Below are 21,377 nucleotides of genomic sequence, written 5' to 3' on the forward strand. Positions count from 1 at the left end.
ATGGATGCTCTTAGATTTGATAAATAGATTAAGCAAAAAATTCCTGTCAGCATAAATGAATATATATTATTTACAATTCCAATAAAACCAAATGTATATATATGCATGTATATATTTAATATAATTGTAGATTCACACACATACCCATCACAGCCCACTGTTGAACAATTTTTGACTTGATCCTTTTTGAATTTAGGAAAAAGAGGAAGACATCTCTCTCAGATGTCATAAATGAAAAGCTCACAGTTTCCACACACCTGCTGTACATTTGTAAAACTGTACTGTGACATTCTCTGGACAAATTACCCGTAGTTTCATTAAAACAAGGATATCTCTAGCAGCCTCTCATTGTCATACAATGTCTTGAAATTAAGGCCAGAATAGCCGTACAGGCATATTCTTTGGCAGAAAATGTCTTTTTCTTAGGAACCATTAGTTTCACTTTCATCAGGGGAGTCAAGTGAATGGCCATCAGTGTCAGAGTTCTCAAATTCTTCAGAGGAGTCAGAACTAGAAACTTCAACATCATTATCTGAATCACTGTCTGTGGACAAATCTGAGTTGTTGTGTATTACATCAGTTGGTATTTCTGTAGTCTTTTCAGGTATATGCAACTCCATTTCATCAAATGCTTCTGTGAAGCTTCAATTCTTGCATAAAGGTTGACTCCACAATCCATCAAAGTCATCCACAACATTTTTGCCAACAGCCATCTCACTCAGGTGAGCCGAAGACTCTGAGGTGTTCTGTTCATGGTGCTGGAAATGATCTCCAGCAAAAAGTGATGCAAGAGAGGGAGATGACATCAACAGGCTTGTGAAGACTGCTTTAAGCAATTTTTGTGGTCGAATCTTGTAGATTTTGGTATGGGCATAGTGGGATCATCAATATGTTTCTTGTATTTTCTTGTCCTTGCGGTCACTTTAATTCATAACACAACAAAATCAAACGAATCAAAAAGATTGAGTCAGTGGGAAACAAATAAATAACTGACACAAATAAATGACAATGCAAATAAAAAAAACCTACATCTTGATGTATTGAAAAGACTATAGATCTCATATCATGTTAATCCTTATAAATAATTGAAAGGAAAAAATGACAAGCATTGCAAATTTATACTTGCTGCATTGTGCTGACTGGGTGTTGAAACATGTGGGCTCTCAAAATAGATTTGGTGGACTAATACAACAAGCTTAAGCTTATTTCGCAGAATTTATCTCGTTTCCTTAAGTCGATTTGAAACTTTTCAGGTGAATTTCGGCTTTTGGGGTTTTTAAATAGCACACAATGCATCGCTTAGTTTGATTTATTTACAATTATAGCTTATCATAACAGAAAATCCCTATAAAATTGGATTCCTTACCTTTGCAGTGAACTTGATTTAAGTGCCTCACGATCCTTTGTTATCTTGACAACCGTCGAGAACAGATCAACCAGTTAAAGTACGTTCCATTTTCCTCCTTGATTTCTTCGTAAAAAGTCTGTGTAGTTTTTTCCTTTTGAAGCAAGACCCATCTTTCAAAAGACCACCAAAATCGCGTGGAAAGGGAAACAGACTTGCCATCGAAAGCGACTGGTCCGGCAGCCTCGTTGCCAGTCTCTCTCTCCTTCTTCTCCAGTTCCATTCTCTCCTCAACTGATCAACGGAACCAATCACAGCACGCCAATTTTCACCTGACTATCCTCGTGACTGAACCTGACAAAGATCGCGTTATTCATTCTCTTTTGGCGCCCATCTTTGAATTCAGCGTTAACGGTTGATCGCTCGTGCGTTTTAGTAGATTTCACTTCCAAAATTATATCAAAATGGTTTTTGCTGCGGTCCTGTGACCAGAAGAAAACAGGGTGAGTGTCATTAACGAAAAACAAGTTATTATTGGCGAAGATTTGGAGCTAAAGGAAAGTCTTACTGTGGATGTTTCAACGGGGAAAAATTCAAAGGGCAGATTAGCCGTATACAAAATTATTTGGTGAGTAATCGAATTCAAGTAACCTTATATTATACAAAGTAAATTCTTGTATTTAGACAGAAGCTTTTCAATGAACTTTTTCATCACGAATCATACACGAGTGGGTCACTCAGTCATGGTATGAAATTAATTCTGGCTAAAGCAAAGTTGAAACAATTTAGGTTGCCCAGTCAGTGGGTGCCTAAACAATTTGATTTGCGAATAACAAGTAGTTTCTCTCGCCACACTTGTTCAAACGAAACAAATATAGCAGTTCTCTCTGATCCCAGTCAAAGTTCTTCACAAAAACTCCCGACGAGGCAGCCACATTGTGCATGAGTTTGATACGTGTCTCCTGTGTGTTTCAGCCTGACTGTATGGCAATCCGTGTTGATCTTCAATTTTTGTCCATCCGTATATTCCTTTGTGTTTACTCTATTATTTAAATGTTCCTTTAATGTTTTAAGTGTCTTTTTTAATATTTCTAATGTCTAAATTTGGCTAAAAACCGTGGTATATATATCCTCCAATTCGAGAGTTGTTGATACACTGACAGAAGAAGGAAAACCTTTATTTAATCAACTGTGAGCTCAAGATTTATGTAACATATTTATCAATAGTATACAAGCACCTTCACAATTATCAAGTCTTCTCTTTTAACATTTCAACCAGCTTACAGTCAGGTCTTAATTAGCTGCATGTATTAAACTGTGAGCACATAAACATTTGGATCTCAGTCTTACAGTACCTCATATATATCGCAATGTAATGTATTTTTTTGTTAATTTGTTTTAGGTGTCATACAACAAAGATGACGATTAAGAGGCTAGCTGTTGACACCCTAATTAGAGGGCAACAAAAGAAGCTGCAGAATCAACAGAAATAACTGAACAGCAGCTAAGTTTGCCCAAACTCAGCCTTTTTTAATTTTAAGGAGTGTTTCAGTTTTGTTCTTACCATTGATTCCTTACAATCATGAAAATCCAGATTTGTTCCACATAATAACAATAATTTAAGCTACAATCTTGTGAATGGAAAATTGTTGGATTTCTAAACCAAAAAAGTAAGTAAATTATCTGAAAGAGTTCTCTTTTTATCAAACATGTAAAAGTTTGACCATCATATCTGTTTTCAGTTTTGCTTTTGATTCTTGATGTAATGAAAAAGAAACAGGATAGTTAATCTTATGTATAAATTCATGAAAGCAAATGTAATAAACCATTGATTTAAAACCTGTTTGATGTGATATCAGTGACTTTATTTGTTATTTTAATGTCGGGCATTAATCATCAAAATTTTGTCTGACCTACAAATGATACAAAATTCCCAGTTTTTCTCAGATTTTCCAAAAAATTCCAACCTATTCTCAAAAAATCCTACAAATTCCAAGTTATTCTCAGAAATTCCTAGGAATTTTTGGGAATTTTAAGGAATTTTCAAGGTGAGTATATTTCAGTTAGAATTCCTAGGAATTCCTAGGAATTCCAAGTCAGCTCTATGTAAACTTGGAATTCCTAGGAATTCCTAGGAATTCCGAGTCCGAATTACCGTGAAAATTCACACCTTAGATTCCTAGGAATTCTTAGGAAATTCCTAGGAATTCCTAGGAATTCTTAAAGTTACCTCACAAGGGCCGGTTCCGCTATACCAAAATCTAAAATTTTAGGCGAAAAACTGAGGATTTTAAAAGTGATTTAATAAATAGTGGTAATTGAACTTCGTGGAGTGCAATTTTGGTCTGAAATTATACTTGTGATTTCAAATCGAACTCGCGCTGCGCGTTCGTTTGATTTTGAAATCATGCATATGATTTCAGACCAAATTGTACTCCACTCTGTTCAATTACCATTATATATTGTTATAATATGAATGTAAGAAGCATCAGTAATGGTATTATATCGTAAGTAGTGTAAGTATTAGTATCGTAAGTTAGGAAATTAATCGTATTGTTTTGTAGAGTAAGTTGTGCACATCTGTAATTGCATCATATTGGTAAGTGGTATAAGTAGTGTAAGTAGTTGTATGACTGTTGTAAATAGTTATCACTGTTGTAATTAGTAGTTGTATTACAGTGTTGTAAGTAGTGTGAATCACAATTAAAGTATTAAAAACAAACAAACAAAAAAACAGACAGACAGATAGTGGCCAGAAATGTTCTAACCACCCCCTGGCTAGGAGATTGTCCATTGCGTATGCAATTGGCATGGGCCTATCCAGCAGCGTGCCATGTCAACACACAACCCTCAAACAATGTTCAATAGCTGAGCCAAGTGCCCAGCAACACAGTCAATAGCAAGGTTATTTGGCATTGAAAAGTTTAGCTAAGTGAAGATGTCAGTAAGACACCCTCCCCTTTCCCCTGCCCTCGACAGCCCCCCACCCCCTCCTCCCTAGGTTTATGGCCACTGGCTAGACCTGGACGGCCTGGGTTCGGGCTTCGTCCGAATCCAGGCGAAAACCTAGCAAGCAATTGCTTTTGCGAAATCGCTCAGATATATATGTACAAGATCAATCAATAACTTTATTGAAGTGTGGAGCCCATCTAACCGAGGGTAAAGACCCTCTACTAATTAAGGACATTTGAAGAAAAAAAAGAAATTACAAAAATGATATTGAAACACTGGTACCTAATTATCAATTAAATCTAGAAATTCAGCAGTGCAATTCCAGTTTTCTGATTGTCTCACGACTCCCGGCTTGTAGCCGAGAATTGAACGTCATCGAAATTGGACGGGCGATTCATCGATTTTTGCGACCTGTAATTTTACACTGAAAAGATTGATAAAAAGCATGAAGTCATTGAATGTAAAAAACATTTTCCTCTATCAACTATAGTACAAAAAAGCATTAAAAGCAAACCAAACTTAATTAAACAAAACCTTCTAGACCCAAAAACCTACCCAAAGTGACTGGAACCTGATTTACGGCTCAGGACCCATTAAGCTTGTTACTTGGTGTAACACTGGATTCCACCGGGGTAGGACTTCCAAACCAGCGGCATTTTGTCACCGTATTTGTCCTTCGTTCAGCGACGTTATCGGTTATGAGCTCAATGTCTTGTCAAGCTTTTAAAATTCTTGGTCAATTTGACTCCTTACGGGAATATGATGTCAGGGTGACGCTCCGCACCAGGGGGGACTTCCAAATAAAAAGAACGGGGGTGCTCGTCGTACCTATTAGGAGTTTAAAAGGATTTTGGTACCTCTTAGGGTGTTCAACCCTCAAAATTTCCACAGTGGAAGCTTTTGCGGTACCTTTTAGGGTATTGAGCCGAAAAAATATGACAGGACATAGTGTGTTAGTTTAGAAATGAGTACCACTTAGCGGGGGGGGGGGGGGGGATTTCAAGCCACGCCCACAAAACAGGATCTTAGTACCTCTTTTAGGGGTTCTCTTCAAAATTTCCGACGAGCACCCCCGCACCGGCCTCTTGTCAGATAGTCGTTTTTGGTTTGTCGTAACTTTCTTGATACTGAGCGAAATCTATTATTAACTTATTTTCTCTCGCTTGCTTTCTTCGCGTGTTCCACTTAACTTCCACAGAGAACAACGCTCCGACGATTTGCCGTCCTTTAACGCAATCGCTTTGTTTAGGTGGAGCTGAATAGTCTGCATCATCTGTAGGAGGGCTAAGTTAATGTTCGCGACAATGAATAACTAAAACAATTATTCATTCGCACTTGTTGGATATGAGGTGATTTTATTTTTATAGCAATGTACATGGGCAGTGCGCTGAAAAAGGAATCCTCAATTCACTTTTATCGCAGGAGTATCTCAATGGTGTCCGGGGATGCATCCCCCTTCCATAGAAACGACGAGGGTACTCGTTGTTCCTAATTTCCATGGTATATAGCCTGCGAACAGGCTCCCCGGCGAGGGCGAGAAAAAAATGCGACGAGAGGAAGCGAGCGGGGCGTAACGGGGGAGACCTTGGACATTCTCTTAATACCGCCTTTCCATGATACCAGAAGTGATATCATGATCCGATTGGCTAAATCGCTGATTGTGACAGCTTTGAGTTAAATGTTCGACAGATCTTAACGACGGCTTGTAAATTTGCATATGATTTTTGCCGTTACCGAGAAAGGTACCGTCTGCTTTGAGAAATTCTTTACAATGTTATGAGGATCAGAATTACTTTTAGTGTATCTGTCACGCAATCCCAGACTTTTCTAGAATTATCTTACAATCTGCAATATTCCAGAAATTTCTTTGATGTGACTCAGCAGTTTCCACAAATAGTACACCTTGTAACAAATTATAGATAACAACAGAACAGTCTAGATGCTTAGAGTAAAAGAAAGAATAAAAGCAGGCTTGTAAGTAATACAAGATACACTCTCTCCTTATTTGCCCGAGAGCTTACCCTCGTGGCCGCTTGTGATTCAACTTTATGCTGTGGATACGATACTGTGAGGAAGCTATAATCAACTGCGATCACTATGGTGAAGCTATGACTTCGATAATTCTGCCCTTGCTATATCCGAGGAGAAGAAAGAGAAGCAAGAGATGGTAGCCGAAAAGGGAAAAAGACATAGAATTTACAGTTTATTATGAAGTCCTCTGTAAGAGTTTGTGTAAACAGAAGAATCCAGTGGGTGGAAAGAATGCAGTGAATCAAGAAAGCCAAGCATTATTGTTTACATTCGGTGGAAGTTGGAGTTCAAAGTTAATCAAGATGAATATCTGTATGGCCATGAAGGACAGTACGTCTGCTTTACGAACTGCTTCTTTAACCGAAGTAAATGTAACAGCTAGCGTAAAACTAATAAATAATATTTAAAAAGGGTAATTGCTCGTTGTCACCCTTTTCTTGCGTACCTTATATCGTACTCAGGAGTTCTTTTCACTTATGCCTTGTTTGCGGACATCTCTTTGTTATTCCAGCACGTAACAACAATATTTTTTCAATTTTCAAAAAAAAAAAAAAATCCTCAGAGACAACAAAAACTGCTGAAAGAAATAATCGTGTATGGGGAGCCATGGAAAAAAAATCGAGCAAGTGCTTTGCAATATATGTCTAGCCCGCGTTTTACTGTTTTGAAAAAATCCTTACATGTCACAGCTGAAAATTGCCCAACTCCCCTCCCTCAAAAGAAAAAAAAAAAAAAAAATGCCATGGTCCGTCCCTTTATTGTAAAATACATTACAAAGCCAATGTCATTGTTAAAAGTTTATTGTTGTGGCTTGGGCGTATGCTCTTGCCACTAGTTTATAGGTGTTATTGAGCTCAGTACCTTAATAGTCAGCCTCCACTACTTTCGATGCTATCGAACTTATTGACATTGCACGGTGAAGCGAACTCTTATTACTTTACTGCAAGTTGTGTTCCTGAAAGTATGTTTAATTTTTTACCTTTAGTAGTTTTATAATGATTTCCTTCGTTTCGACATGCTCCGAATAAAACACAATAGCCAAACACTCGCATGTAAACAAAAACAAAGGTGTGGCTGACTGGGGTCCTTTAAGGCCCCTACTGGGGACTTAAGATTGTCGTAATGATTTTGATTTTCAGTTTCATAGTTAGAGCAAACAGACGGGGAGACTAGCCGATAACCTTTAAATTAAACGACACCTGTATTTCTTCGATACGGACTGGGGTTGGCCAGACCTACCGGAAAAGTTTTTCTTCTTAGCAGAAAACAGTTCTCTAATTATCTGGCAAATCGGCTAAACTTTTAGCAAACGGTCCATCGTAATGGCATGACTAGCCTGAATTTTAACGCGTAGAGAGGTGATCAGATTGCTTCTTTGTAATACACTCTTTTTTTCATAAGAATACTGTTTTTCCGGCCGAGGTTGAATGCCTTATTTTTCTGACGATTTTAGTCTGGAAATAATCTCGTAAATATTCTTAGATTATAACGTATGACATTTTTGTTTTTGAATATACTTCGTGTCTGCATGGTGTTAAAGTAATTTTGGAGCCAGTTTGCAGGCATTAAAGCCTAATATGACGCACGTAACTTCTTGTTACTAGCGTCAAACAAATGGCTATTGCTGTTTTTGATGCTTTTTGGCTAGTTTTCCCGTTTAGAGAAAGGAATAAATTTAGACACTTTTAATTGTATTTACAAGTTTTCAACATAAAAAATTATATTCTTTTTAAAATGTTAGCCTCGGCTTTGTTCTTAAAATACTCTTAAAATTTAGCGAATTTCAGCCTCGATATTGGTATAAAATATATTTTTACAAATGATAATCAATTCCACACGCTTCCGTTGAAGACCAGTCTAACAATGGGAAGCTTGGAGATCTTTTCCCGTCGTCAGTAGTCATAAGTAAGAGTTTCTATCCAATCCTCGACTGAGCTAAATGTCGGCCGCTCGGAAGGGTTCTCATGCCAGCACTGCTTCATAAGATTATACCTACCGGAAAAAAAAAACAAAAAAACACTACATTACAGCAAATCACGATATTGTTGAATATAACGCAGAAAGACACTTCTTCTTACTACATCTTCTCCAAGATGATGCCCGAAGAAAATGTTGCAGTAACATGCGATGGACATACAAGATTCCCATCCCGGAAGAGTCGCTGCGCGCGAAGGAAACTAGACTTTTATAAGTTTCAGATCCAATCCAATAGAGTGAAAAGGATTTCTGGCCCCAGCAACAGCACTTTAACGAGGAGGATTGACATCAGAGGCCCCGTTCACACTACGCAAGAGGAATTGGAAAACGGTGGTTTCACTTTGAAAACACATCAAATGTTTTCCGTCCACAGTACGCCGGAGGAATGTAAAAACGCAACAATCACCGGCCATTTTGGATTTGTGTTTGAGGAAAACTCGGTCGGGGAAATCATATGATTATCGTGACGTCATCGTTTTCGAAAAGCTCCGTTTTCAAAATGTTTCCGTTCACACGAAAACGATCGAAAAGCTGGCATTTTCAAATTCCTCCGTTTAACGAGTGTTTTCGAAAACCCCTGTTTTGGTTAAGGATTAGTGTGGACGGTAGGCCTAACCGTAGAAATAAAGCTGTGTTTTCAAATTCCTCCGATCCGGCGTAGTGTGGACGCTGCCAGAGAAGTTCTTAGCAATCACAAGGTGGGATAAGTGAGAAACACTTTCGGTAAACCGGCGATAATTCATTATACATACAAGTCTGAGCTCACGGCCGGAGTCCTTGGTAGTCTGTGACCACTTGCCACAAAGGTAAAAACTTCTTCTCCGGTCATTCCATCGTAAGGATTTTCTCCTGGAAACGTTTCAAATCGCTTATTAAGGCATTGTCGACTCTGAAGATACAGAAGAAATGAGCTCAACAGGCTCATGCTAGGGGTCTAGTTCAAGAACCGAAAAGTACAGTTGTATAAACTACATTTAAATTCTGCTTTGTACAGCATCAAGTCTAGCTTTTGAACCTCCTTAACCGCTCAAAGTACAAAAAATTACAATAAACATTTGCTTAGCTTGATCGTGAAAGCCAAGCTGTCATTAGCGGTTTTACGAGTAGGAAATTGATGCAGATGTTTTGGTCTTGTCGGTTCCAAACTGTCGAATATTGTATTTCCTGGCCACGGAACTTAGTCGTGGGCTTCGCCTAAGCATCCGGGGCTGGATTGTCTTTCTCAATAACAGTGAGACCCCGCCTTACGGCCACCCCGTGAATGCGACCAACTCATTTTTGTGGCCCTTTGGTGACCCGGGATTGACGGGGTTCCACTGTACCATAAACTGATTCCAACGGCTTTAATTTAAGCTAAGTCTTTACTAGTGCGGGGGGCGGGGGAGGGAGGGAGGGGCTTATTCGAGAATGGGTGCTAGAAATGTTTTAAGAACCGCATACAAGAAATTACTCACCGAGAGTAAAAATCTCATACAGGACAATACCGTAACTCCACCTATGAAATGAAATGAAATGAAATAACCTTTTTCAAGCGTCAAAATACTTTAGTATACATGCTAATTGATGACACAACACGGAGCGGTTTTCAATTGAGTGTTGTAAAACCAAAACCAAAGTAATCACTCTGGCTAATCACAAAGGACACAGACGATCCAATGAACCAATCAAAACTTTAAGAAAACACATGTAACTGACGCGAAACGTGAGAAAACGTGTGCGAACGAGTCACGATTGGTTTTGATTTCACTTCTGACTGGATAGAAAGGAGGCGCGAGTTTCTCAAGCCAATCGTGTAGCCTCGAAATGCCAACCTTGATCTCTTTCAACTTACACATCACTTTTTGTGGTATGGACTTGACTTGTTAATGACTCAACTGCCATCCACTTTACAGGCATCAGGCCCTTGAATTAATGACAATAACACCAAAAATAAACAAAATAAAAGATACAAATGGCTGGTGCAGATAAAACTCGAAAAACAGTGCCGCAAAAGTTCCCGTTGTGGAATGTTTGAGGCTGAACACCCTGAGAGGAACCAAAACTGATTTTTTAATCCCTAAAAGGTACGACGAACATCCCCGTCCATTTTATATAGGAGATCCCCCGGGCGTTGTTGAATACGTTAGGGCGACAGAGTCGCAAGCCGTGCAGAAGGACTTAACCTCTACAATAATGAAATTAGGAATCAATTGCGGTGAAACCAGACAGCAATACTCTCAATGATCAGCATGGTTAACGGAAGTTCCCACAGGTCCCATGTTTTGTTCCCTTTTGAATTCTCTTCTCCTTCGTCCGTTTCCCAGATCTCGCTCGCTCACTCGTGCTTCACATTCGCCAATTAGCTTTAGGGAATTTGCTGCTAACGTTCTGCATGTTCTGAGAACTGAAATAATCTTGGGAACTTTGCCACAGTTAACCAAAGAAGATAAGCACTCACCAGCATGCGTACTTACGTTAGACCTTCTGACATAAATTTCATTTCGCCCCAGATCTCTCGCCATTCCAAAATCTGTGATTTTACATCGCAGGCCTTCACCAACTAACACGTTCCTCGCGGCCAGATCTCGGTGAATGAGCTGTAGGGAGTAAAACATTTGCCACTTTAGAAAAGAGAGAAAACAATCTGGGTGAGTCTTGTATGTTCCGCAGTGGCTTGTCATCACTGAAAACAGACTATGAGAAGCCATATTGTTCCCAGTAACTGGTTCACAAGCAACCGTGAGATGATACCCACCGCAGTTTTCGTCTTGTTTCGAACGCGACGAATTGAAAAGAATGTTATCTGGCGGTTCATTTTCAGTTCAATAAAACCCTTAATATGGCCACTTCTTGCATAACCCAATCTTCTACCGCCTCAGATTGGCATGCAGTCACTGTTCCCTCCTGAGATGTGGCCAAATTAAATTTGCAAAAGTACATTTAGCAGTTATTTATCTTTGTACGTATTTTTATCTTACCCCTGTAAATATTTATTATCATTATTAAACCTTTAAGTCCAACGTTATAGCTAGTCTGTTATACGGTTGTGAAACATGGCGTATGACTAAAAGAGATGCGACCAAGCTAGACTTATTTCTACATAAAAGTCTGAGAAGGCTTATGAAGATCTATTGGCCTATGAAAATATCAAATGAGGAGATTCGAAAGCGGGCCAACATCAGTACCATCAGTGAGCAAATCTTCCGGCGGCGCTGGAAGTTTATCGGCCACGTTCTCAGAATGGATCCAAATAAACATACCAAGACAGCATTAACATGGACCCCAGAGGGAAGAAGAAGTCGTGGCAGAACGAAAGAGACTTGGCGGAGAACCGCAGAAAAAGAAAGAACAGCATTGGGTTTTGGCTCATGGAGCGAGGCAACAGTGGCTGCTCGTGACCGTGTGACATGGCGAAGGAGAATGTCTGGCCCTATACCCACATAGGGTTATGGTCGAAGAAGAAACAACGCTATATAAGAAGTAAATTATAAGAAATAAATTATAAATGTGCGTCTGTTAAACTTTGAGTATTGAAATAAATGCGTCACAAATATGAGAACAGTACATAAGCGAAAGAGAAATGGAAGAAACAGGGAGCAAAAACGTATGAAAGCGATATTACTAGTAACATTCGATAGCACAAATCTCTACACTACAATAGACCTTCTGAGCCGAGATGAATTCCATCCCCCGAGCGATATCAGATGCGAATTTGTAAAGTTGTTGTGTTGGTATTTTCTGTGGAACGTCCGCACCTCTTAAGTTGTAATAATCATCTGTTTCTCCTTTGCTTTTCTTTAAATATCCCAGAAGATCCCCGTGAGGAACAAACTCCAGGATGACCAGAGGCGGCCCTGTGGGTAAAGAACTATAAAGTCATCTGTTGCTTCAAACTGACGATCTAATAACAAAACAGACGTCTCTTTCCGTGCAGGGAGGTCAACTGAGCTTACAATTCAAAAGTAGCGTCATCACCATCAATTTCCCTTTTTTTAAAGTACCCTGCGTAGCTGGTGGGATTGTTCGCGCTGGGGCAAATTTGGCGGCGGGAGAGCGTCTTGGCTGCGAGGATAATGGTACGTGAGGAGCGGCTTGTGCAGCTCGATTTAACGGTTTTGTCACTCGAGCGAACAAGAACACTGCCAGTCACGCAGGCTACTTCATTGGAATAGATTAGAAAATAGCCCAAAGAAAATACGCGCTCTGATTGGTTGAGAATTTACATTTTGGAGATGAAAGTAAACAAGTTGTTTTCTTGTTTTCGTCGCGGTGGTTACTAACAGACATAGAAAACATGTTCTCCGTGTTTCTATTGGGTGACAGAAACACTAGTGAAAGTTTTGGAGAACTCGAAAAAGTCGTGGGAGCATTCGCCTGTCGACTTGTGTTGAGCATTTCTCGCTCTCCTAAACTTCCACTTGTGTTTGTATGACTCGATAGAAACGCGTACGGAACATGTTTTCTATTTTTTTAAGTATTACCTAATTGTATGACCTCTCCTCAGATTTTAGCGACTTAAAATTTCTCTTTAAAAATGATGATTATGACTATTATTGACCATTATAACCGTTATAATAATTTCAATGGTTTACAAACTCACTAAATTCTTTTCTTCCTTTATATCGAATGACGTCCTTAGTAAAACAGCCCAGCAATTGAATCACGTTTGGATGAGGTTTAAGTTTCTTCAGCAAGTCCAGTTCAGACAAGAGATCCCTGAGATCTGATTTCGACGAATTTTCTGTAACAGATGTATCATAAGTGCGGACATTAATATTACCACAGTAGAACACCGCCTTACAGCCACCTCGTTATATATAACAGCCACTTTATTCTGGCCCAAGCAAAAGCTCAGTTAGTCATTGTAGCTGGTTGGTGATAAAGTGACCGCTATAACGAAGTGGGGTAAAGGGGTGACCGTAAGGCTGCGTTTCACTATTCTAGGTGATATAAATATTTTCCCTTAATTTCTCTGGAAACCATGAAATAACTAATGAATAGTTGTAAATAAACAGACATTGATTTGACAAAACGCATTACTTTAATTTTAAGTCAGTTAAAAGTTTATAACTGAGTTAAATATATCTTAATATTTTATATGTCTCCGAGTTGATGCTATTTCTACAATAATTTAATGTTATTTTAGTTACCTTTTAACATTTTAACAGCTACAGCGGACCACTCTTTGTCACCCGCCATGTCAAACGCAGCGCCCTTCCACACTTGACCAAACGAACCACCACCGATCCTTTCAAATAAGGATAGCTGATCACGTGACACTTCCCAATTGGTGTCAGAGAGCACTGGCGTGTATGGTGACTTGATCTCGCCAGGGGGCCGCAATGAGTTCTGGTAAGAAGTTTCATTCTGATATCCGTGCTCCTGTAAGTGACGGGTTCTCGTTTTAGGAATGACGTGATTTGATTGGTCAGCAGGGTTGACGCTTGCGCAGTGTTGAGCTACCTCTTTGTCATGTAAGGGATTTGAGAGTGTATCTGAGAGTGTTCCAGTTAACGTCGAATGCTTGCATTGAAACAAGTTGCCGGTTTCTCCTCTTCTCAAACTTTTGACTCTTGGTTTAGGTTGAGGGCGCTTGGGGGGTTGGGTTTGAGCTTTTCCATGGCGCATGCCTGTGTTAATGGTTTCGCCTTGTATGTTATCAGGGTCCGCTGGTTGAAGATAACCGTCCGTTTCAGGTATCTGGATTTTCCTGCATTCTTGATTTACCTCTCGCACAACACCAAGTGCACTAACCTCTTCCGTTTCCATGGCAATTTTCGTCTTTGCAGGATACCTTCTTTCGTAGATTACAGGCTTGTGGATCTTTTGATTCTGTTGACTCCTTTTACCACTCCTGTGAGGAGTAAACGTCGAGAGTGCCTCGTGAGACCTACAGTCAGGAGTTGTTGTGTTTAATTCAGATTGGGCTGCTGTTAATAAAAAGCATTCTCCTGTTCTTGATTGGTTGGAACCCCGTTGCGTGTTTCTCACTGATGCTGTCAGTTCTTGTAAAATCGAAGGTGATTCTGGGATACTTAATTTAGATTCCACTAGTGTTACGGATCCACTTTCATAGGCAGTACCTTGAATCTGCAAAAAATTACGACTCCAGTCAGCGGTAAGACGCTGACTGGTCTGAAAGAGGGCCACGCGCGACACGCTTTGCATTTTAACAGAGGCGTCAAAAAAGACGCGAAACGAGTACAAATATCCCACGTTATAATCCATCAAATATTTTCGCCCGCACGCGATTGGTCTAAACGCGTCACGTGACTGAATGTGCCCCAGCTTAAATTTGGGAATATCTGAGTGGCTTTTCCCCTTTGTGGCGAAAACATTTGAAGGATAATAAACACAATAGCCTCAGTTGACTTTACTGAAAATATGCTACGATATTTGTTCTCGGACATCATCTGTTCCTCGATGCTCACAGTTTTCTTCGAGCTTCACTCACGGAAAACTGTGAGCTTCGAGGAACATATAAGGTCCAAGGACAAATATCCGAGTATATTGGTTATAAATCCCGCACGAGCTCCTACCACATCTAGTGACAAATGATTAACCAGAAAGTTTTCACTTTTAAATATTACCAATCTGTAAAGTGTTGAAGTAACTAAACAAGAGCGAATGAAAGGATCAGAGAGTTGATCTCCCATACAGGCCTTATTCCCAAGGTAGTCTCTTTCAAGTTATTTTAAGACATTGCATCCAGTTCCTCCGCGGAAAATGTTACCGCGCGCGTTGCGTGGATGTTTTCGTCGAAGATGCAAGTACGCGCAAAGCTTCTCGGGCTGTTCACGTGACCAAATTTCACGTCACAGGATTGGCTATTTCTGGACTCTCCTGGGATTTCTAAAGCTGTGGTGTTATCTAAAAAGAACTCTTGATTTGAAACTTGACTTACCGCCACAGAAACGACATCCTCTTCTGATGTGAACGAATAAGTGTGAGGGGCAGAATACATAAATGGAGTTATCCTGTGATAACAAAACAAATTCCAACTCATAATTTGCTACTTAGCTTATATCTGTTTATGTCTGATTATTTCAAGAGGTTCGCCGAGAATTCACACCAGAGCAAAAGTCAAAAACATCTGGCTTCTATGAAATGGCAGCATATTAAAAAAATTGTTCTGAGATACCTCTCTCTACCTCAAGCGATCGACTGGCTGTTGCTTTATGTGTCAGCAATTGGGTTTGATTTGCTAACATGGCTACAGACTTTCCTATTAAAGAGGCGTACCTCCATCCAGATATTACACGCCCAAACTACCTGAGAGGACCAATGACAGTAATGGACAAGCTAATTAAGATTTCAAAGTATTGGACTGGTTATGGCGATGCCACCGATCTCACATCTCCGTGGTTTGACCAAACCAGGACGACACAGCTGCCATTCGATAAAGTTAGGTGTGCACATGCGCACATGAGATTTTTGGCCAAATTTGTGTGACCATTGCTTTTAAAGGAGCTACGTCATGGTTTGGGCATCTTGAAAATCTTAGCCTAAATTTTTTAAGTTCGTCGTTTGTAATCCGTGTAAATTTTCTCCATCTTAACCATCTTTGCATTTGACGAACAGTACATACCCTTTTACGTTTTGGTGCCCTGTTTGATCTGGAAGAAACGGACAAAAGTTATTGATTACACTTCATGTCAAGCCTAGGTGGTCGCGCACGGGAGGTGGTCGCTTACGAGAACTTAGACCATACCGTCCATACTGAAGGGGTCAAAAGTTTGCCTCATAAGCAAATGGTAACTGTACAGACTTACTTCATGCATCAATGCCCATCTAAAACCATTTAACAGCTCTTATTAGCCACAAAAATAAGCTTTCATTTGTTCGCTCCTGATAAACTACTTAATAAGGTTTACCGGTAAGGAACAATTCTCACGATACTGGTTGAGATTGCTCCACTCTTTGAACAAGTGGGCTAGCTGGATATTACATCTGTAAACTGTTTTTCCCACTTACTTTTGCGTGTAGTTATTTGTTATGTACTGTTGTTAGAGCAAGTCCTCATCAGCATTTGCTGCCATTTATTGACCTGCTTTACCAAATAAAGAATGCATGTATGTAGTGGTTCACCGTTGAGCCAGGAGTGATCAGGATTATAACGAACGCTGCCGGGCAAATTGTTTACACAGTGTGACAAAATATTTCATTTAAGTAATCAAGAAGTAACTTTTTCCGTTGTCCAGACCCTCGTTAATAGTATTCATTGACAATTGCTCTTTTTTGATTTGTTTCCAAAATCTATTCTACTCTGACGTTAACGGGAAAATATCCAAAGACGGTTCTCCTATGGCATTACAGATATTTACTTACTCAAATATTTTCCCTTACTTCTTTTACGTTGTCTTCGTACAAAATGAATCACCACCACTGACATCAGTATGCACAAAAACGCACTAACGGCTCCCCAGATGATGACTTCCTTCCCTGTGAAATCAGACTTTTGGTTGCTGTCAAACGGTGTGACTGAAGGTCTATGCTCAGTCGAAACTGTAAACAAAAACGAAAGTGTCCTGAATAAAAGAAAAAAGCAGCATGTCTCACCACTATATTCTAGTGAGACATTACATCTTTCCCACTCCCCTGAGGCAATTTGGCAATGTTACTGATTCTAAAGCCCGAAACGTTACCTAACCTGGGGTGGGTGGGTATGGAGGGTCACCCTCTACCTCGGGCATCGCTTGCATCTATTGGATGTATGTGAAATGAGCGAGGAGCAGGCTATAGAGAAAACTTAAGATGAAAAGTTGAGAAGTTTCCACTTTTCGGTCGTCATATTACTAACTATAACGATATACGATCGACAGTTTTTTAAAACGATCGATTTTTTACTTGCATCACTAAGATGTGAATATTTGTAGGTACATATGCACATGTAGATCTTTGTTTTACCAAATCCTTGTTAAGTTAATATTGAATGATTTTTACGTTCTTGAATTGAGTCGAGAGTAATCATACACATAGCTCTTGCTAACCGAGTTCGAGGTCCGTATTTGTAAGTTACGGACTAAGTGTTTTCCTCATCGATTTATGACTGATGCAAGCGCGAAGCGCGCGGATATCATAAATCGAAGGGGAAAAACGAGGATCCTTAACTTACAGTGTGGACCGAGAAGACGAGGTTAGTACGATATTTATTATATCTCTACTGTGTGTCTGACGGGTTTGGGAACGATTTCTATTTACGCGGAACGGCTTTAAATTTCTGACGCACCTCGAAAGCAAAGCAAGTCAATTTTAAATCGTTTTTAAGTTGTTAGCACGCTTTAATACACAACGTAGAGGAAAGTTTTGAACTTTTACTTGCTATAAAAGTTAAGAGCACTTGGCGATAAATCACGAAACAGTTGGGAAACAAAACAACAAAACAAAATTAACTTTCAAATTTTAGCGGGCCGTACAGGAGAATACGGCCCGCTAAATTGACCAATCACAGCGAGCGTACTAACTAAGAGATATAACAATAAGAATGAAGTTTTCTCTCATTACTTTTCTCGTTATCTGAGGAGTTAATTCCTCTTGATTTTTTATGCGTCTTGGACGTGGCAAACGGTCAGTAAACGTTAAACATTGAAACATAGAGAACAATGGTATCCTACCAGCGCTATCTGGAAAATCGGTTGATATGGACAACATTTTGTCTCTTTCCAACAAACTCTCCCCCCATCGATTCCAAGCTGTTACAGCGAACAAGTAAGACCTGTCAGTGGTAAGTTCTTTGCGGTACACAAGACCAGTAACATTCTCGCGTAACCATGGTTTCTCACGTGCCACTCTGTCCTTGGTCACGTGCTCAACTCGGTGCCAGACTGTGTATAACGTCACCCAGACTCCTATACTGTAAACCGCTGACCATTGTAGCGTCCAGTTGGCGTAGCGAACAACCTTGTTTGTGTTCAGTATTGTTGGGCTCTCGGGGAGAACTTAACGGTAAAAAAGGAAGTTACAATGAAGTTCGTCTAAAGTAAATTGAATGAAATTCCATCTAATTTTGTTTTAATCATATCGAAATGTTTTCTTTTTCATTTACAGAAACGTCAGACAAAGCTCGACCCATTTTCTTTTACTTCAGTTATTTCATTATATTTACTCATTTCAATTACACAGATTGAAGTGATAATAGTAATAAAAAGATAAAATTTACAACTGAATAATTACAGAGGTTTGTACGGAATCTATTGCCTCTATCGACAAGTTGGTCGAGGGAAAGCACGCCATTTACCAAAGCATACATTTCTCGGGAGGCCTACTTATTTTTATTAAAAACTGGATCATTGAATAATGTAATTCCGGAGTTTTCATTGACTTAGCCATCATAGGTTATGAGCCAGTATGCCACGCTCTACAAATATACACCTTATTCCAAAATGGCCGCCATTTTAGTATTCTTTTGTTTACTTGAAAACGAGCCCTTGTTGCCTCGTTTAAGGGAAATATTCTTTTGAATTTCGAGTTTTTAAAAGAACGAGGTAAAAAGGGTTAATTTGCAAGTAAACGAAAGAATACTTAAATGGCGGCCATTTTGGAATAACGTGTATGGAAAGCGTACGCGTGATCTTTTTGAGGCGTTGTTATTTCTGTTTCCTTTTAGTTTTCTATATTTTGGGGGCGTGTTTAATAAAACAATTATTCCACTCTCGCTTGTTGGATATGAGATGATTATAATCAATTCGGCGTTACGTGCCTCATTGGCTCTCTACCATCTCATATCCAACGCGTGCTCGTGGAATAATTGTATAATTATACTTAAAATTTGCGAGGAAAACCTAGAGTATACATAATTATGTATTTTCTTACAAGGGATTATTGCTCGCATTGGCTTCTTCCTGTTTAAGGGGTGGATTACAGCAACAAGATTCCAGGACTCAAGGATAGAGAACAAACGTAGTCAACGTAGCAACGTACCTTTGAGGACAACAGTCTTCTCATCTTTTCCTGCAGAATTATTAGCGACACAGAAGAACTCGCCCCAGTCCTTATCTGTGATGTTCTTCAGTGTCAACACCGATTCGGAAATACCATTAGTCAAGACTTTGTTCCCCTTGTACCACGTGACGTTAACAGGAGAAATACTACTGGCCGTGCAATTAAGGCTGACATTTTGTCCCATCCCGACCAGGGGTGGAGTAGTAACATAGGTGATTCTCGGAAGATCCACAATGGCTAAAAACCAAATTTTTAAAAGCTTGAATTTCGTATATTCGATTAACTATTTTTAATCAGTCAATATAATTTTTTTATTTTCTAGTCTGGTTCTCCGACAAAGAAGTTCGGCCATTTTCTGCTGAGTATACGGAAGTCCTAGCCAAATAAGATTTCTCTTTCCAGTGGAGTCTCTACCACGTGAAAGAATTGAACTTTCTCCGTAAATTAAAGAGGCCCTATCAGGGGGTGGGGAGCGGGGGGAAGGGGTCTGAGTATCCCACATCTTGTTAATTTTTGACCTAAATATCCTGTGTCCTGTTAATTCCAGCTGCAAAAATTAGCGGTTTTCCTACTCGATATCCCGTTTTAACCCGTGATCTAAATATCAAATATCCCAATAATTTTGCCCCAAATACCCTGTATCCCGTACGTTTTTTTTACCTCATATCCCGTATCCCGAATACCCCTAACAGGGCCTCGCTACAATGTGAGGCTACAATTATTACAAGCTGACCGGGGTGATTTACACTACTTACGTTTGGCCTCGACTTGAAGCCGCACTATGTCGGTCAGCATGTCATACTCGTACCCAAAATCTACTTGTATGCCAAATGTTTTCTTGCCGTCTGCGGGTTGCACGTTGTAAAGCACAAACACGGCAAGGGAAGCTGTCAAGTTTCCTGCCCAACCCAGTGATAAACCATAGTCTTTTCTCACCCTAGGAACGCCATTTTTATTGACCTCCGCTAGTTCCGTCTTCAGATAGCCAGGTCTTTTAAAAATACCAAATAACACGTGGCGTAGTGTAAGATGACTCGGCTGATAGTAGCGCCATGTTAAAGAAACATTATCGCCAATGAAGACCTTGGTCGGCTTATCTGGTGTAGAAATGATTTTCTGCCGATCTCCTGTTGGATAAAGCTCGGAAAACTAAGCTTTTACAAAGCGAAAGTAAAGTCAAGGAAGTTGGAACTATAGCCTTTCCGAAATAAAACTGACCAAGAACAAAATAAATTGAGAAGGGAAGCTCACTTACAGCTTTGTATACTAATGTATACAAATGTATAAGCTTAATTACATCGTCACATTGAGGGCAAAATATTTCAACGAAAATACGTCGGGCCGCAGTAAACAACCCTGCAGTACAGAAAGCGGAAGTGCTCAGTTTCCAAGTGTTTTATCAATGTTTAAATCTAGCGCTGGTTTAAGTCAATAATAATCAAAGTAAATTATTCTTACCTGAGGTAAAAATGGATGATGGGAAGTTACTACTCACAACTAGAGCTAAGACTACAACGAAACTACGATACCAGAGTCCCATGGACAAATGTTATTTCGGCTTCAGTTGGAACTAAATTTAGTCTTGCAGTGAGTAGAAACGCTACACTGAACTTGTCTCAATTAGGCTGGTTTTTAAACAGTTTGAGAGCCTCTTGATTCCAAATGTAAACAAAGTATCCAAGTAGTAGAAACTAAGTAGTTCGAGCAGTTGGTGCACAGAAGATTCAATAGATATTTCAGCGAGGAGCTCTCGATCGATTTTTTGCAGAGGAAATCGGCTGACGGCTAACTGAAACACCGGAAAATGCTGCATATTTATGAGCTTGTAACGATCTTTTTTGAACCTTTTCCTAGAAAGTCACGCTTGACAACCCACTGTACCGTCTAGCTGTTTGCTGTTTCGATTCCTCGATTTGCTTTCGAAACCTTCGATGTTTATGTACTCCGCAGGTATTTAGACAACAAAGTATGGAAATTTCAGTTGAAAACCACTGATGAGGATCAGACAATAGCCCTTTTCACCGTTAGATTTTGTTTTTCATTTGCATTTTTAATAGTGTAACCCAACGTGAATGCGAGGCAATTCTGTTCGGGATAAAACTTGTTATAAAATACCCGAAATTGCTTCACATCCATGCTAGATTATAATGTG

General features: G+C 39.6%; 1 protein-coding gene across 1 annotated transcript; it reads right to left on the reverse strand.

The window, feature by feature from the left end:
- Positions 1 to 8,965: 8,965 nt before the first annotated feature.
- LOC145496923 (uncharacterized) lies at positions 8,966 to 20,845 on the reverse strand. The gene is made up of 14 exons (XM_081476690.1): positions 20,684 to 20,845; positions 19,981 to 20,352; positions 19,205 to 19,462; positions 17,899 to 18,222; positions 16,631 to 16,789; positions 15,873 to 15,900; positions 15,189 to 15,261; positions 13,435 to 14,374; positions 12,885 to 13,025; positions 11,948 to 12,138; positions 10,759 to 10,881; positions 10,137 to 10,207; positions 9,760 to 9,800; positions 8,966 to 9,154 (listed from the first exon to the last, which is right to left on the reverse strand). Exons 1-14 carry the CDS (start codon positions 20,763 to 20,765, stop codon positions 9,048 to 9,050), a joined length of 2,910 nt encoding a protein of 969 aa, XP_081332816.1. The 5' UTR covers positions 20,766 to 20,845; the 3' UTR covers positions 8,966 to 9,047.
- Between the last annotated feature and the right edge of the window lie 532 nt (positions 20,846 to 21,377).

Source organism: Orbicella franksi, chromosome 9, assembly GCF_964199315.1.
Source record: "Orbicella franksi chromosome 9, jaOrbFran1.1, whole genome shotgun sequence".
Lineage (NCBI taxonomy): Eukaryota > Metazoa > Cnidaria > Anthozoa > Scleractinia > Merulinidae > Orbicella > Orbicella franksi.

Excerpts from the sequence above, each read along its gene's own strand:
- LOC145496923 (XM_081476690.1), bottom strand. The coding sequence starts at position 20,765 with ATGGGACTCTGGTATCGTAGTTTCGTTGTAGTCTTAGCTCTAGTTGTG. Across the intron at positions 15,262-15,872 it reads GGGCACCAAAACGTAAAAGG|GATAACTCCATTTATGTATT; the intron begins GTATGTACTGTT and ends TTGTTATCACAG. Across the intron at positions 9,155-9,759 it reads GTATGAGATTTTTACTCTCG|GAGAAAATCCTTACGATGGA; the intron begins GTGAGTAATTTC and ends AAACGTTTCCAG.